This window comes from Thamnophis sirtalis, unplaced genomic scaffold (genome assembly GCF_051295495.1).
Source record: "Thamnophis sirtalis isolate CommonGarterSnake01/CBP01778 unplaced genomic scaffold, rThaSir2_p1.2 scaffold_2, whole genome shotgun sequence".
Classification (NCBI taxonomy): Eukaryota; Metazoa; Chordata; class Lepidosauria; order Squamata; family Natricidae; genus Thamnophis; species Thamnophis sirtalis.
The window spans coordinates 6,818,521-6,837,213 of NW_028261382.1; the positions used below are offsets into that span (position 1 = coordinate 6,818,521).

Consider the following 18,693-nt stretch of genomic DNA (forward strand, 5'->3'; position numbering starts at 1 on the left):
GCATCATTTTTTAAATACCCAGTTAAGAGGGTTCTACTGTTAGAATAATATGAATAATATCCTATTAACTGCCTAATGCAACATAAATTCCATATTGGAAAAATACAGATTACAAAACATTGAGCTACAGAATGTGCTGAGATATATAGAGAGAAAACAACCCTTGCCACTCCTTACTTTCTTAGCAAGGAGTAGGAGATTCCAGATCCAGCAGCCCTATTCAGATTTCAAGGTAAGCTGAAAGGGTATGTTTGTTCTCGACTTACAATAAGTACATCAGAAATCCTGTCTTTGCACACTCTGCTAAACAAACTATGGATGGATCCGACCATATTTGTTTTCCTCCCAAAGAAAAGTAGGGGCAATCCTGTTTATTTAGTAGGAAGCTACAATTTGTTTCAGTTCTGGTTTACCGGGATATGTATTTGAAGGCAACTAGAGGAAAGTATTTCCCAGTGCAGGCCCTTAAGGTTAATTTTCACAGAAAGGGATGCTGGGTTTGATTCTGGGAGATGAATAATAAACACAAGTGTATGAGTGGTAGATGATGGACTTCCTGTTGAGCAGGCAACATTTCTGTAAAGACCTGTGCTTCTAGTTAGAGATGCCGCAGGTATATATGCAAGGAGGAGACAGCACACTGGAAATGATGCTGTTTCCTGTTGTAGTAGGGAAGCTGTTTTTCTGGCTCTGGAATTGTACTGAGAAGTAAATATAGAGGAAAGATCCGTGATGTAGGTTTACTTTTATAGGAAATGAGGTGGATTATGCAAGAGAGATTTTAGACTATTAAGTCCCATGGTAATACACTTTCCAGCTAGTAATACAATTTTGTAGTTGTTTAACAGTTGTGCCTTCACACAGGAGCATCTGCCATTGTTATCTGTGACTCTTTGACCTTGACATGGTGTTTCACTTTTTTTCCTGGATTAGCTGAGGACTAATATCCACTGTGTGCCACATCGTCTACCATGAATTGACTTTTTTGTTCAGTGGACAAATGTCTGTTTTCCTAACCAAAATACATTAATGGAATATACTGCATATTGAACTCTGAATTTGTGTTGTATGTGAAAAGGAGCAATTACAATTAAAAATGGTTGATGATATTGAGCACTAATGTTGAGTTTTGAGAATGATATCTGATCTGATATGTTTTTCCTAGTTATTTGCATTTCCTGCTCGGTTTTGCCCTTTTTATGGGGTCACACTGACACTGTACTAAGGTTAAAAATTGTTTTGCCCTGTGATGCGTTATCTTGTGCTTATTACATACCATTACCAAATATTGTAAGTCACTCCCTGCAGGCATTGTTGTGTTGGCAACCTGGATGTTTGTCTTCTGATTCATTTTTTACATTATTTATTTAAACTCTATTGTCTTGGATAAAAATGCATTTCAAAAGCAGTTGTCTTCTTTCTGAAAACTTAGCTCTAATATAAATGCCTATTAACTTCAAATAAATTGGCAGCATAGATGTAAATTCTAGAGTGTCATCGCGCATCTCATATGTTTAAGATCTGAAGTGATAGCTTTTAGTCTATCATTTACATGAAAATGAGTTTTATAAACTACAACGTTTATTTTTTTAAACAGTTTAGATAATCTAAATGTAGTGCCATGCTGTGAACATTGGAAGCCGGTTCCAGGATAAAGAAGAAGAAAAGATTTATTGTAAAGTTTGGAGTCAGACATGTTCAAGAATACAATGACAAAAGCACCATATTTTAGTTTTGTATGATTTTTTTGTAGCTTTCCTGAATCCTGAAGTCAGATGTGTTGGGGTACAACCCTTGGGGTTCACTGCTACTGTAGTCAGCTGTAGATGAATGTACAGGTAGTCCTGGACTTACAACCACAATTGAACACAAAATTTATTTTGCTCAACGAGCATTGTTCAGTGAGTTTTGCCCCATTTTATGACCTTCCTTGCCGCAGTTGTTAAGTGAATCACTGAAGTTATTAAATTAGTAACACAGTTGCAAAATGAATATGCCTTCCCCATTGACTTTGCTTGTCAGGTCACAAAAGGTGATCAGATGACCCCAGGATACTGCAACTGTCATAAATATGAGTGAGTTGCCAAGATTGAATTTTGATCACATGACCATGGGGATGCTGCAACAGTCGTAAGTGTGAAAAATAGCTGTAAGTCACTATTTTCAGTGCTGTTATAACTTCGAATGCTCACTAAATTAACTAAGTCAACAACCACCTGTATCTAGAGAACATTAGGTAGGGCAATTTGATCTAAAGCAGTATTTCTCAATGTTGACCATTTTAAAATGTGTGGACTTCCAACTCCCAGAATTCCGCAGCCTACATATCTTAAAAACACTGATATAAAGCAATGTTGCTGAAGAAACCAGCTTTGAAATTTTTCTTTCTCTGGAGGCTTCCCTCACAATCACTTCTAATGTATTTTGAGAGTATAAGTTGAAGAGGGAAACACGGATGCACAGTGCAGTTAGTATATTCTATTGTTTAAGTGGAAGAGAAGTAAATTGAGGCAGGAGAAAGTCATGATTTTCAAGACTTGATTGGGTGTACTGTAGCAGCACTTAAGTCAGAGGTCTTGAAGTTAGCTTGAAGTTGAAGCATAGCTGGCTGGAGAATTCTGGGAGTTGAAGTCCACAAGTCTTAAAGTTGCCAAGTTTGGGAACCCCTGACTTAAAGTGTTACAGAAAGGAAAGTGAAGCCAGAGTAATTTTGAGTTATTGAAAATAATAGCTTAATACAGAACTGTGTTAAATAAACTGTCTATTAATATTCAACCCAAGATTGAGATGAGCTACAGATATGCATATTGGATTACAATATTGTACAGATTCATAGCTTGCTATCTCTTGAAGACTTAAGCATCACAATTTCCCAAGTTTCCCAGCAATATAATCATGTTTTTGAGGGGATTTGCCAATGAAAATGTGATCCAACATTGTGGGTTGTTGTTAGGCTTTCAACTTTTGTATCTGTATGGGTGCTTTGTTTGGGTTAAGCGATCTTTTATTTTCTAAAACATACCAAATGTTAAATAAAGTTTATGCCTTAATATACTGTATATACTTAATATACTGTATTGGTTTTTTGACATAATTATTGTGAATGAAATCCTTAAATAACACCATGGTTTTGTCATAATGCAGTCCTTTGATCAAAGGAATACTGAAATGAAGTGAAACTTGAATCAAGTGAAGTTTAGTGTCAAAACCTTTTGGTCTGTTTTAAAAATCCTAGAAAAATGTAAATGTTAGATTATCTAGCTTTCCAAATTGTGCCTTTTGTACTTACAATGCCTAGCATTAACAAACCTTTTGGTATTCTCTACAAGGAAATTTGCAGATGTGCCATCTCTATTTCCAGCATTTTGGGTTTGAAGGCGTGTTCCCAGTACCCCAATTATTTGCCAATGCTGATTCTTAATGGAGCAGAGTTGAATATTGAATATTGGTACAAAATTATATTTAGAAAACGTGGAACAGAATAATTGTTATCTATTTCAGTATAATGCTCGGACTGTTCCAGCATAAGACTGACAAATTACAGATGCATGAATACTATGAAAAAACTGTCAGCTATGCTCTTTGAAATATTTGGAGTGAAAGAAATCTTAAGCTGTTGTTACTTTCCTTTTGTAAATGTTTTTCCTAATTCATCTGCTTGCAATATCACTGCAGCATCATATTAAAAGTTGCTAGTATAGTAATTAATAAAATTTAATAGCAAGTATTTAGAAGCATTAAAAAAAACACCTAACGGATCTGGGAGGGGGGATATACATGGTTGCTAAGAGTTGACACTGATTTGATGGCACATGATAGATATATTTCAGATTCATTAAAATACAGATATAGCTAGAAGTAAAGACTTGGGGATTTAAGATAAATACTAGAATTCTCTTTAAGGTGAACCCATGTGCCAAAAGTCAATAGATAATTGCATTTGTAAAGCTTGTTAAACACTCCTGATTAAAAAAAATACAGCATGACAGTTAAGTTAAAAGAATGTAACTAGGTGGACAAACCCATAATGTATTTTGCCTTAGTCATGGCTTCACGTGTCGTGTGACCCTAACTATGGCGGCTGATTAACCGTGGTTGATGGTTCAGTGCATTATGTGGACTGTACCAATTCCAGATCATTCAGTGAGTCACGATTAATCCAACTATATTTTTTGGGTTGTGTCGTGTAGTGCAACAATTACATATTTCATTGCACCAGAAAGAAACCCACCTCCTAAAATCAGAGGAGTTTCGGTCCATTTCTTCTTCTCAATCAATATGAGCAACCTCATTGGCTTCTGAATTCATTTCCCTCCGACCTTCTTTTCGTCACTTCAGAAGGTTCCTCTATGTTCAATATTTTCTCCCTTTTTTATACCTTCTGGCTGCAAATGTCTAAAACAGGCCACTCACTCCCTTCCCTTCTTAAAGTTATACTTGTTTTTGTTTAGGTAGACACCGAAATAGTCATCGGTGGCATTTCTGTTCTCCAATAAAACCTGTAAAATCTTACGAATTGCCAGCAAAACCATTTTCAAGAGCCTGGTGCAGACTACTATAGATTTCAGAAAAAAAGTGCCATTAAAAAAAAATAAAATTAAAGGGCCCGGGGACGAATGGCAGCCTGTTCAGGGCTGCCACATTGAGTGTGTCCTGCTCCTTGTTGTTCTGCTTTTCTTTCCCCTCCTCTTGCCCAAACACAGCTGGGTTCACAAGAGGCGAAAAGAAAACATGATACTTCTGCCAAAGAGACAGGAAACTGTAGTAGCCCTTGTGAGCAGCGAAGGGTTGAAGCACGCCTGCCGTCCAATCAGCAGCGAGCTCTGTTGCTATGTGCACTCTTTTCTCTGCCTTCTTTGTGGAAAAAATGTCTTGCACAGAAAGGCTGAATATGTACCCAAAGCTGAACATTTTTGTGCCCGACACTGCAGACATCTGGATCCTCGCGATACTGACACTGTAGCCCCTGTGCTGCCAGGGCAACTTCTGTCCCACCACGATTCCAGTATGGTTTACAGTGGAAGCCAAGGGCTGATCAGAGAAGGTGTGTAGTCCAAAAGAAATAATTCTAAATGCTAAAATGCTCTTGAGTTGTTTATGAACCAGAGTGTTTGTTTATATGTGTGTCTGTTGGTGTTTTTTTTTTCCCTTTTTCAGTGAGCTGGTGTGAGTCATAGGCTGTAGTTTCTTTGTCTACGTAAAACATAACACACATGGATCCTTTTTAAACCTGTTTTTAAGCTCATTTCTGAGGACAAAGAATAAGGAAAAGAGTTAAATGTTATCGATTCTGAACAAAGGAAGGAGGAAGAAATGGTCAGATGGGGGGAGAGGTGGTCAAATTCTTCTAGGTGTAGCATTTCACAAAGGGATAAAACACTTTGGTGAAGTTGAGCTGTGAGTTTTGATTATTGAAAAGCAAGCACTATGATTGATTTCCCAGTCTACAATTGTTTAAACACCACTGAAATGAGAGCATCACCTACTAAGTTGAAATTTTGAATTGTTATGTGTTCTCTGTTCCTGTAGTGTTGTAGAGAAATAATACCTGTTCAAGTACATTACCTTTGGAATATCAAACCTTCTTGGTTTTTTTTTTTTTTTTTGATACATGGATTTATGATAGAGTGCAGGTTAATGGTCACACTTGTCTTATTTACTGGTAAAATGTAACAGCAATTGAGTGTATTCTTTTGTGTGTACGGGTAACATTTCATAAAAAGCCTGAAGAAATTATTACTGATTTTTTAAAAATCATGTGTAATAGTGGTGAATTCACAGTTTTGTATTTTAAAAAAAGTTTTTACAATTATTTAAAGTATTTAGAGTCATGACTTGAAATCAGACTAGTGGTATGTATTTTTTAAAGCTACTATTCAACAAAGGGTGGGGAAAATAAGGAAACACAAAAAACACCAAACCTTTCATTATTGCCCTGTGCAGGAGACAAGGTTTTCAAAGAAATGGGGGAAAAAACAACAACTAGCTCTTTCACTGCATATTCCACATCTTAATAGCTCAAGTAGTATAGATACCCGGTTTAAGCAAAACACTTGTAATTTTTGTTTACATTTTTCATGGAGAGAGTGTGGGAGAAGAATATTTCCATTAGACTCTTGTATTTCATGTTTAAAAACATACTTTGCTTTAGTCAGAAATTGTGTAGCAGAGAGATCATTGACAGTAACCCCATTCAAGCTATTGTAGCAACATTATAGATAAATATGTCCTTTAAATCTTATTTATGCTTTTATTGTAGAGACAAATTCATTGGCTTGAATTTATCAGGTTTTACCAGTTACTTTGCAAACATAAACATTTATTAACAGTTGTGGAGAGAAGCTATGGAAAACATGAGAATGTTTAACCTTAGTCAGAGTGGAGGGTATCACATTTCTGAAATCTTTCCAGTGCAATGTAAAAATTCAGTAAAATAATGGTGAGGAATTAGTCATCCTCTGGATGACATTGGCATAGTCAGTTGTCAAGGATGCTGGGAGTTGTAGTTCAGTGGAGGCCAAATAGTATTCCTATATACTCCAGTGTAGCAACATTCCCGGTTCATTTGAGTGGATGTTACAACTGTATGTACCTTTCCCATGCATAGAGCTATTACATGTGCATAAATGAATTGAATTCCACTGGAATAAGAATTATTTCTGCACACATATGATAGTTTGCCCATGTTGCTAGATGAGTTATAGTGTCCTTGAAATACATAATTCAGCATAATGGATAAACTCAGTCTAAAGCGTATAGAGCAGTCAAAATTTCAGAATTGTTTAAAAAATGCAAGCAAAATAGGTTTACTCTTACATACTCTTTGCATGTAAGAGTAAACCAAAAGATAAGAACATCTGTGAGAGCTGGAGAGATCAAACATGAGTGATTGAGCAGAACAGTGTTTCTCAACCTTAGCAACTTTAAGAGGGTGGACTTCAGTTCCCAGAATTCAAAGTTGAGATGCATTGCAGAGTTCAAATTTACCACCATGTCTAAATGTGTACATGACGAGTCGCTTAGCGACCATTTAAAGTTATGACAGATTCTTCCCTCAAAGGTACTTATGACCCAGTTCCGGCAATTGCCTCTCATTACCTGATCAATGTCAGGCACTTGGCAATTGGCCTGCATGTATGTCTTATCACATGAGTGATCCACTTTATGATCTTCATGACATACCCATAATGAGCAGGCTTGTAAGTTGTATGCAAGTTGAGCACTATCTATATTATAGTCATAAGTCAAGGACTACCTGTATTTTGGGAAGATAAGGGTCAGCAACCATTTTATAACAGCTTGGAGCTGGGAGTAGATGCCTTTGGAGATAGCAAAATAAAATGGAAAGCAAAGTAAGACTTCTCAAATTTCTATTCACAATAAAAACATGATTGTTTTTCTAACTTGCTCTCGCTTTTACCACAGAACTAACGGCAAAACTCTAGCAAAGCAAACATTTCTATTATTTCCATGCAGTGTTATGTAATACTTCCTTCGACTCTTTGTTCAAGAACGTAACCTTTATAGAGACAGTAGAAAAACATGCTAAATGGTTGTATGTTAAATGGGCATTCTTTGTTCATTTCTAAGGATGTTTCCAGTTTAGGCCCTGGAAAAATGTCATCTATTAATGAACTAAAATGGAAATATTTGTTTCAAGAAACCAACAAGTGACTAACATTTCCCAATATTTATAGGGCTATGTATCAGCTTTGTTGTGGAGGTGGGATTTAGCAAACAGTTGCTGAATATGTATTGTGTAATAAGCTAAAATATGACTGGCTGATCTGGGTTTTGTGCAGATATGACAAAGTAAGTTTGTGGGTCAGTGTGTTATACAAATCCAAGGTGCTGATTAATTGACTAATAACACAGCAGTTATGCATCTTCTTAGTCACAGGTATGTAATACAAGCAGAAGATTGATGATCAGTCTATGATGCTTGGGACAAAATAAAAAAGATTTTTTTTAAAAAAAATTAAGAACCAGTTTAACTTTAGGGAGTATCTTCCCTCCCCTCAAAAGAGGCTTTAAATATGGGAAGATGGAAGAGGGAAGGGAAGCATCCGCAGAAACTAAAAAGGATGATAATATTCCCCATTTCATTTTATCCTTGGAGATGCTTTAGCAATTTTTGTATCAGTATGATGAACAGTTCCGATAAAAGAAATGACTAAAACATTCATCAGGATAGAGGAGTACTGTACGATTATTCATGTCTCTCAATATGCTGGAAAATATTCATTCATTTGGCAATAAAATCTGGAAGAGTAACCAGTTTTCTTTTTTAAAAAAAAAAAAAATCTGTCCTCTCTAAGTAAATACATCACTTGAACTCTTCTTAGAGTTTTTCTGAACGCTGGTAATTTGTCACTCTATTTATGTCCTCTCTACAACTGGGTCTTCTTTCTTTCTCCTTGTTCAGGACTGAAAGAATGCAGCTGTTGTTTAGAAAGAGCCATGCAGCTGTGATCCTGTTATGATAGCAGGTTCAGAGGCGAGACTCGGACCAACAGACAGTAGAGAAGCTTATTTTGAGCTGGGAATCCTTTCTCTCCAAAACCGTCTTCTAAGAATACGCTGCCCTAGCTGTTCCTAAGCACATATTCAGCAATAACCTTCCTGCAGGAAAGGGTTGCAACCGGGATAACTTCCTGTGATAAGGAAGGTGAAACTAGGTCAGAGCTGTAGGAAGATAATTATATAGTTGCCCCATCTCACAAGAAGTGATTCTGGGCAGCATATAGCCAAAAAAAAAAAAAAAAAAAGTATAAAGCAAACGTGTTAAATAAATCATATTTTTTAAACACATAATCTCCTGGAGCCCACTGAGTGTAGTTCTCTGAGAGATGGGATCTGTAGCATGCTTTTCTGGCTTTTCTGGCTGGATCCGAAACAGATGTAGATGTAATCGGGTGAGGAATCCTGCATTTCACATTAAAATTAAATTTATTTCCCACCCCGTGTTAGATAAATCTATAAATGTAGTAGCTTGACTTTCTTAGCAAACACGAAGATTGGTTGTGACCTGATCTCTGCTAGGCAAAAGATCAATAGAGCAAACATTGTCCAAACTCTTGAGAAAGCACCTTACACAACCTGGGATGTACCTCCTTTTTCAATTTCATCTTCCTGTTCTTCTGGTTTATCCCTCAATTATTGCGCACCAGAAAGTGCACTAAAGTATTTCTTGGGAAGCAGCTTAAATGTCTCTTGTAGGCTCTTTTCCTCGACGCTGTGTGCATCATTCATAAAGATTTTAATCTTATCGGCCTTAAACTTTGAAGAGGCATTGCCTTTTTCCACGATAGTCAGTAGCCGGTCTGTGTATTACATGAATTTATGGTTTATTTTACCATGGATGATTGAATGGAACCAGATCATATTGTGGTTCAGTATATATATATGGAAGTGATTATTCAATTAATTGGCTTGGTGAATAGGATGATCGATTTTGGATCACATTTTTTTCTAGTTTCATAGTTATGTATAAATAAAAAGCTCCTCATTCTACTCCATCCCTCCAACCCATCGCCTTAAATCTCTTTCCTATCTAAGATCAAGATGATAGTCAGCATTACAAGCAAGGACCAAAAGCATTTAAAATTGCCTTAACAAGAAAGGTGTATCTATCCTCCTGCTGACTTTTACGGAGTGACAAAATTCTGTTTAGAGGGAATTCTTTGGAATGCTATTTTTAACAGGATTCCTGCAGCTGTTTTTAAGTTTGAGCCAGAGTTCTGCAGCTGTTTCTCTGGCACATGGACAATGTTTCCAGATTGTTGTATTTTGAGCATAATAAACCAGTATTTCTGCAAGACAACAGAGCTGACTCATTAAGCATTAAAAGGTTGAATCCAGAGTTTGGAAGAAAACCATAAAAATCATTGGGACACATTAGATTGTGATTGAAGTCCAATTGATTACACTTGATCTACTCAGAAACATAAAATATGGACAGAGTCCATTCTTTTACACTTGTAAAGTAATAGTTAACATCAAATTATGCAATTAATTATTTATTTGGCCTTTTAGCACAGTTGTGGATTCACATACTAGCATTTTAATTCTTAATTCCTTGCCAAGCATGTTCACTTACTATGATAGTGTCCTTTGGTTTGCTGTCTTAGAAATCAAATTTAACTGTTCTTAGAAGCCCATGTTAAGACTGTATTTCTGTAAGTAAATCATTATAAATCATACATTTATAATAATTAAAATGCTTAGACATTAAAACAGAATGCAAATTCAATCCAATGTTTCATAGTGGGGTGATTGTGATTAAAACATAAACAACGTGATTTGTTACATAATTCCAGCAGATACATGGTTTTTGAAGAGCGCTGCCAGCTGCTACTTTATCTACTGAGAATTGCTTGAATTTTATTTCTTTGTACTAATTTAGATTTGTTAGGTTGTAACAATTAATGCTATGTTCCTTGCAAAGCTAGCCTGGGAAATATTCAAAGGAGACTGAAATGATAGGTGAGCAAGTTCTTCCAATCTTTCCTAAAATGTTAACGTATCTCCTTATCTAAAGATAATTTATCTCATCAAGATAATATATCTTATCTAAAAATCAATTTCTATATTCTTAAATGTTCTGGATTTAATAGGCTATTGGATGCAGAATTTCTTATTCTTCACATGTATTCTAACAACCAAAGTCCCACCTTAAAAAGCAAAGAAGGAAAAACATAATCTCAGCATATGCCTCCCAATTAGGAACACTGAGCTCTATGAACTTTTGAGGTAGACTGTTTTCTACTGTTATCTAAGGGTCTCATATTGACAGATAATAATGCTAGCATGTTTCTTTTTGAAACAGCGCAAAGTTTATCCGTTTAAGAAAACTCAGATCTGGCTTTTATAATTGATAGCTTCATCCTCATGCCAGACAATCCCTATCCCTTCATCAGCCACAAGCAAGAGGATTTCAGCTAGGTAAACTTTTAATGAGCAACGCTGAAAATAATTCAAGCTGGTTTAATAGATAAAAGGATTTAGCTTACCTTGCCTGATCTTGAAAAAGGCCATGCCCCCCCCCCCCCCCCCAGTCCCTGGTTGAGAAACCACCAAGAAAGGCCAGGATTGTCGGCTAGGCTAAAAGGTCAAAAAGAGACATCCTGAATAAAGAGCCAACCCATCTTCTTGTCAAGAAAACTACCTGGTTGCATCCTTGAATTCATTACTAGGGATCAGCTTCCTGACTTTAGTTTGGGAGGTGGGCAACTAGGGCAACTTCCCAACCTGGACTTCAATTCCCAGAATTCCTGAGCCAGCATAGTTGTCTTGTTACCATAGTTGCCCATCTCTGTCTTAGCTGATCTCAAAAGGTAAGCAGATTGTGTCTCTTTCTCAATGTTGTCAAGGTTGTTGTTACCTAAATGTGGTCACCAAGGGTTTATTCTTTGCGAGATAAAAATAGCATGTGTACCAGTAAAACCTTTTCAGAGAAAATGGTGGGATTTTTGTTGTACACAAACACACTTCAAACTATTTATACTGCTGTTTATAAAATTGCACCTTTTCTTTTCTCTGTTAAGACACCTTAGATGAATACTTTGAGTACGAAGCTGAGGAATTCCTTGCCAACTTGGCCTTGTTGATTACTGAAGGCAGAACACCTGAATACTCGATTAAGGGCAGGACCGAAGGCTTCCACTGCCCTCCAGCACAGTCAAGTCAACCAACAACAAGTAAACATGAATGCAGTGACAGATTGGCCCAGGTAAGATGATCCATGCTGATGATGGTTGGCAAGTTGGTTCTTCTGGAAAATCAGCATTAAATGCTGTAACATAACATCAGTGACGCATTTAACAACCCAACTGTGCTTAATCTCTGTTTATTTTAGGCAAGCAATCACCTTTAGGATGTGTTCGGAAAGTAAATACATTTGATTATAGGTCTGCCAAATTAATCTTTTTGTACATTATAATGGTGCCAGCTGGATTAACTAGAAACTCCTGGTTTTGATAAATGGAGTTACCGCTCAAAAAATGCATTACAGACCTTCTTTTTCATTTTGCATTATTAGAGTTTAGAAAATTCTATATGGTTTATACACGGGCGGAGGATGTAATTGTAACATTGGGTTGTTTTGATTCTTTTGTCCCAAGTGCCGTCAAGCTAGGCATACCCGATCCGAAGTTGCATTGCTGTGGAAGAAAAATATTCCTATCATGATAGAAGTGATGCTACTTCCAGACTGTTGCTATAGCGATGAAGGACCCACGACTGAAGGGAATGACTTAAATGATCCTGCAATCAAGCAAGATGCACTGTTGTTGGAAAGATGGATTTTAGAGCCAGTCCCACGACAGTAAGTTTTTATTATTATTATTATTGTGAGAGTTGGTGTGGACTGATGCTTACCACAATCTTCTACTTATGTCAACTTATCCCCTAGCACAGTGATGGCTAACCTTTTCGGTGCGGACTGCCGAAAGTACGCGTGCACCCATAATGCAATGTGTTCCCCACTCCCGCACATGCACGCATGACCCCCATGTGTGTCCTGCCACTCGCACATGTGCATGTTACCCCCGCATGTGCACCCCATCCACCATGCATGTGTGTGTCTCCTGCATGCATCTTGCCCCCCGCGCATGTGCAGCAGACACCTGAAAACCAGCTGGCTGGCAGGAGGCACGCATGCATGCTCAGTGGAGCTGAGCTGGGGGGACAGCTCGCATGCCCGCAGAGAGAGGGCTCTGCATGCCACACATGTGCCATAGGTTCGCCATCACGGCCCTAGCACAACAGCAGTTCTCGAACCTTTCTAGCTCCACAGACCGGCAACACCTGCAGTGGTAGTGACGGGGTGATGGTAGTGGTGTAGAGCAGTGGTCTCCAACCTTGGCAACTTTAAGACTTGTGGACTTCAACTCCCAGAGTTCCTCAGCCAGCTTTGCTGGCTGAGGAACTCTGGGAGTTGAAGTCCACAGGTCTTAAAGTTGCCAAGGTTGGAGACCACTGGTGTAGAGGATGGTTTTTCACACACAACCTAGTTCCCACATGTGTGCAAATGAAACTTGGCACATTTGCCCGCCGCTTGTGCGGCCTGGTTTTGACTGGACCTTGGACTTCTACAAGGCCATGGCTGCTATCAGGCCTTGTACCAGGGGTGGGGTCCCATGCCCTAGTAGGATCCAGAAAAGAGAACCTTATATGTTGTTGCCTTTGTCCTCTGGAGTAGCCTCTCTTCAGAGAGTCACAAGCCTCTTAGAACTTCAAGCTTTAAGGACCTGCCTCTTTCCTCAGGCTTTAGGGAACGACTGGTTTGGAAGCAGCCCCATTTTTTGTTTGTTTTCAGTTTCAGTCTCTCTCTATCTTAATATCTTCCCCAGTTTTCATTGTGAAGCCTCCCCGAACCATTTTGGAATGGGGGAGAATCAAAAGTTGATGAATAGATGAATTGTTATCCGAATTCAAATAAAATGACTATGTAACGAATCCTGTTAAGGCAGAATCTTCTTATTCCCTCCCCCCTCCCTCCCAAATTTTATTTATTCACTTGAAGAGGTAGACAGTGTTTCCCACTTTGTATGAAATCATACCTTGAAATTGATGGAAGCCAATTGCCACATATGGAGGAAAGCCAGCAGTACATATTCTGGATTAAAATTATGTTTTCTTTTGAGTCAAGATGAACTCTCTACAACATGAATGCATCCATGCAGTTTTCTTGTCAGTGAAAGGGAAAAAATGGTCATACATGATTTGGTGATGGGGATTATACTCCTTTTTAATGCGGGGGGGGGGGATTTGCATTCAAATGTTCTGCCTTTCCTGTGTATTTTTCACCGATGTGTATATTTTCTCTCTTGATATATTTTTAGAAGTGGCGATCGATTTATTGAAGAGAAGACCCTCTTATTGGCTGTCCGCTCTTTTGTGTTCTTTTCTCAGTTAAGTGCTTGGCTGAGTGTGTCACACGGAGCTGTGCCTCGTAATATTCTTTGCAGGTAGGTTTTTTGTCGAAAAGCACCTCCTCCTGTTTATTCTAAGCAGCCTTCTGAAGGATGAGAAGCATGCTTTTACATACTGCTTCCGATTTGATTAGCCTGCTTGACCCCTTTTAGGAGAGATTGATTTTTTTTTTAAAAAACCCACATTTTAGATTGTGTACACCCAAAGGCTCAGGAACTAGAACATGCACTAAATTAAGACTTGAATTGATTTGACATCTTGCTTTTCATTTGTCAGAGTGAGTGCCGCTCATGTGGATCTGCAGTGGACATTTTCCCAGACACCAACAGAACATCTTTTCCCTGTCCCCAATATTTCTCACAATGTGGCCTTGAAAGTCAGTGTCCAATCTTTGCCCAGACAATCGAACTACCCAGTTCTGACCTGCAGCATTCATGCTAACTTTGGCTTCTATGAAAACAGAAGAGAAGAGACTAACGTACATCAGCGCTGTGATTCCATGAAGACCGAACAACCTAGTGTGGCCAACTCTCAACGTCCTTGTGGCAAACTAATGTGGGCTGAAAGCGTGCTTGGCGTAAAGCAAGGCCCTGAGTTTAACCCTGCTGTCAGGAACCTGAAACTGTATCCCTTATCTGGCCTTGGATCTGACTTTGGATCGTTAGAATCGAAAGTTCAGGGCTACCCAGCTGCTGTGGAGAACAGGGAGCTGTTGCCAGAAACACCAGAGGGAGCTTTGAAATTATCTTGCTTGGCTGATACCCGTGGCCATAACAGCAACCCTTCCCACCGGTCACTGGGAGATTCGTTTCCTTTGATAGGCTCTTTACTCCAAGAGCGCCATGAAGTTATTGCAAGGATCGCCCAGCATCTCATTCACTGTGATCCGGCAGCATCCCCTGTCACGAGGAAGGCTTTTAGCACCAATGAAACCGGTGTGGCAAACCCCAAGGGTCTACGTCACGCCCCCGAAGAGAAAAACTTGCCGAAGAAAGGAAGGGAATTGCCCTCCGTTGCTGCTAACTTGGAACACAACACTTCAGAAAATGTTGGGAAAGTCCAGCTGATACCAGAAACACCCTTGTCTTGTTCCTACGTCCCCCTGAACCCGTGTTTCCACCAGGCGAGAGAGGAGACCAACCCTCTCATAAGTTCTTTACTTCAAGAGAGGCAGGAGGTTATCACAAGGATTGCCCGGCACTTGATTCATTGTGATCCCCCGCGATCACAAGGTGCGTCTCCTGTGTTCACTTTTCACGACGTCAGTGCAGTTAATCCGAAGGCTTTTCACAGTTCCTGCAAAGAGGACGGCCTGCTGAAGAAAGGCAAGGACGTCCCTTCCGATTCCTTCTCCAATTCCAGATTGGCTTTACCATCAGATGACCCCAAGACAAAACTTAAAACAGCAACAACTCCATTGCATTCGCCTAGATGTGACGCAGACCATAACGTATCGCCCAGCTTTAGAAGAAAACTGCTGCTAGCAGAGACCAATGAAGTAGTCCAAAACACATTTCATCAGTCTCCTCCTAGTAGAAGTCAAAGTCCTCTAAGTTGCACGACCCAATCATGTAACAAAGAAGGTTGTAAGTCGGAACTGGCAGATAAATTGGTGTCTGTGCTTTCTGGTTGTCCCCATAAACCTCAAGTAGCAAAGAGAGGCACCGCCAAGCCGTGTTCACATTTCAGATGTAGTAACGAACTGGTTTGTAGAAGTAAATTTAAGGACAGAACGATCTTTTGTAAAAATAGCGACCCACACTGTTCAAATAATCCCCATGTGGATCAGCACCGAATACTTGAAAACGTTAAAGCGGCTACGGTGCCAGCATCTGACGGCTGGCACAAATATGAGTCCAGGCACTTAAATAAAGACTCCAAACAACCAAATGTTTCTGAACAAAACTCTCAGCTCACTAGTATCGAAAACTATTTACATAAAGACCATGACATTTCCAAATGCAAAAGCAAACAAGACAGGGTGAAAAATGCCAACGATGAGAACGAGGAGCCAACCGACTATGAGGTACAGAAGCATTGTCAGAAGAAGCCCGTAGAAGATTCCTTGGCTGCTCTTTTTGAACAAAGGAAGAATGCAGAGGTGCTGGTGAGTAATGTTTAATTGGTCATATGGTCCATTTCTGTTTTATGTTCCTCCGTTCAGCATTGAAGATGACTCAGAAGAAAGTTAATCTCTGCCTCTAAGGTTGGTGTGTATACACATACACATTCAAAATGGCAGCGCCCAAAGAAACAAATATTTGCAACAAGAGGCATGAGAAAGTTCTTTGGCACCAAAGCAATGTTCATTGCTCGCTGGAGATGATTTTTGTCCCTTCTGACTTGATCTTTTAACCATGCCCAATCCTTGAAAAGTGAGTGACTACTGAAATCCTTATACTTTGCAATATTTCCTTGTTTGTGAAAGTGAATATTCATAAATGCTTAATGGGGTTAGGTAGTAATATGTGTAGAGTGTATGCAGGAAATTTGTGACTTGGCTACTCCGCTACTGAAAGGCGATTGCCTTGAGTCAAAAATTATTATAAAAGTACTTCAGATCTCATGGGAAAATATCCCTGGCCCATGGAATTTTTTCATTTTCACTTGGCAATCCTAAAAACCAGGAATTTAAAGCATCCCTATTCCTCTGGTGCTGAGAACAGAAATGAACCAGCCTATCTTTTATATTTGAATTAAGATACAGATTAGTTTCCTTACAAACCTTCAGCTCTCTCCAGCCAATTGTCATCTTTTAGAAGAAGCTACCTTCGAAAGCACATCTACAAAGTACAGGCTCTAGGGGTTATGGTAGACAACATTTATTGAGTTTCCTTGATCTGTAGTTCCATCACTGGAGGAATAATTAGTAGGAATAAATTGCCTCTTGATTTGTTAAGTACTTAGGAAAATGGAGTCGTAATGGCTCTCTTTATAACAGGATGCTGTCTTTTTCTTTGGGCAGAAAACAATACCACTCAAACACGTGTGGCGCAAAAGTAATTTTCACCACTTGGATAGGACTTCTACCAAGGCCTTCCACCCCCGGACTGGATTACCTCTCCTTTCAAGTCCAGTAAGTTACAATTTTACAGCCCTGCTCCGTTTTTCCTTTATTTTCCAGGTTTTTCAATAACCACAAATGGTGGAAACAATCCAATGTATTTAGCCTTTAAGTTATTTTTTTGAAAGCTCCAGTTCTGGTATCTGGGAATGTTGCCTCATCCAGCCAATTGGTGTCAGTCTCATTGTTTAATCTTAAATCGTTACCACAAATGTTGTATGCACTAAACTTTCAGACTCTGTCTTGGAATACAAAAACATAAACTGTGTTTCTATCTTTGCAGGTTCCTGAAAGAAAAACACAGACAGGATGCTTTGATCTTGATGCATCATTATTGCGTCTGAAATGTTTGTCCTCCAAAAGGTATTTTTTGAAATGTGTTTTCTAACATTTGCATATTCTAAAATATACTTTGGAGCAAATTAATATTTTGGAAAAAGGGTGAATGAATTGGAGCAATTCAGAAAGAGGAGTAAAGATGGTGAATATTGACAGTATGTTCAATAAAATATGACCCACAACTTTATACCAGGTGTTTGTTTATGGAAAGCAGATCACGTTGTAGTCTCTAATAACGCTTGGTTGCACATACTCTAGTTCTAAAATAGTGTTTTCCAAACTTGGCTACTTTAAGATATATGGACTTCAATTCCCAGGAGTCCCATGCTGGCTGGAAAATTCTGGCAGTTGTAGCGTACACATCTTAAAATTGCCAAGTCCAAAAAACACTTTTAGAACTATGTGTAACCATACATTATTAGAGACTACAACATGATCTGGTTTTCATAAACAAACACCCAGTATATTATAGGGGGTTATATTTTATTGAACACACTAAAAGGTTCACAAATGTTCAGTCATCAGTGATGCGAGTTTCTTGGATTCCTCCACCATATTTCATTGCAATGTGACAGCAGAAGACATTGTTCCATAATGTTTTAACTTATTATTGATAGATGTTGCAGTGCCCAGACTCCATGATTTGACCTGAGGTAATTGTTATCTAACCAGTGAGACACAGCAGACTTAGTTGTGTCTGACTTAAGGAGATCGCATAGATTAGGCCTCCTCCGAATTCCATCATCCAGCCAGTGTAGACTGGCAACTACCCGGAGGAGGGCCTTCTCGGTGGCTGCTCCAACCCTCTGGAACGAACTCCCCGTGGAGATTCGGACCCTCACCACCCTCCAGTCCTTCCGCGCCGCCCTAAAGATCTGGCTGTCCCGGCTGGCCTGGGGTTAAGACCCTAACCCCACTTGAATTGTGTGACTGTTGTGTTTTTAAATGATGCAGTGTCTTATGTTGTAAAATGTTTGTCCTCCCCCCCCCCCCTTTTTGAACTGTGAGCCGCCCTGAGTCCCCCCAGGGAAAAGGGCGGCATACAAATAAAGGGAAAATGAAATGAAAAATGAAATGAGATAAAGTTCATGAAATGCTGTAGAAAACTGGTAAATCTAACACCTAGAAATTCCTAAGGATTGTAGATAGATGTTTTGCGTCACCCATGATAGCATTTTTTAAAAAAAATACTATCTATGCGGTGAGTTAGTTTTCTTTAGAGAGGGCCTTATTAGTATTATACTATTGAAATTGTGTACATTCCTTTTACTTCAAAGCCTAAGCATTTGAGTCTTAAAAACAAATTACTGGAATGCACGTGACTGGAGGAAGAATCTCTGTATTTTTTTTCCTAG

General features: G+C 38.9%; 1 protein-coding gene across 2 annotated transcripts in view; it reads left to right on the forward strand.

Annotated features, from left to right (window-relative positions):
* ATOSA (atos homolog A) overlaps positions 1 to 18,693 on the forward strand; it is a 29,266-nt gene that overhangs the window by 3,953 nt on the left and 6,620 nt on the right. The window contains exons 1-7 of one of the 2 annotated variants that reach the window (XM_087704169.1): positions 4,889 to 5,044; positions 11,547 to 11,731; positions 12,123 to 12,325; positions 13,845 to 13,970; positions 14,212 to 16,042; positions 16,901 to 17,011; positions 17,283 to 17,362. In XM_087704169.1, coding sequence (XP_087560295.1) covers positions 5,008 to 5,044; positions 11,547 to 11,731; positions 12,123 to 12,325; positions 13,845 to 13,970; positions 14,212 to 16,042; positions 16,901 to 17,011; positions 17,283 to 17,362 — 2,573 coding nt within the window. In that variant the 5' untranslated portion in view covers positions 4,889 to 5,007. Of the gene's footprint in view, positions 1 to 4,888; positions 5,045 to 11,546; positions 11,732 to 12,122; positions 12,326 to 13,844; positions 13,971 to 14,211; positions 16,043 to 16,900; positions 17,012 to 17,282; positions 17,363 to 18,693 lie in introns of those variants that run through there. The other variant, XM_087704170.1, reaches the window with a different exon arrangement.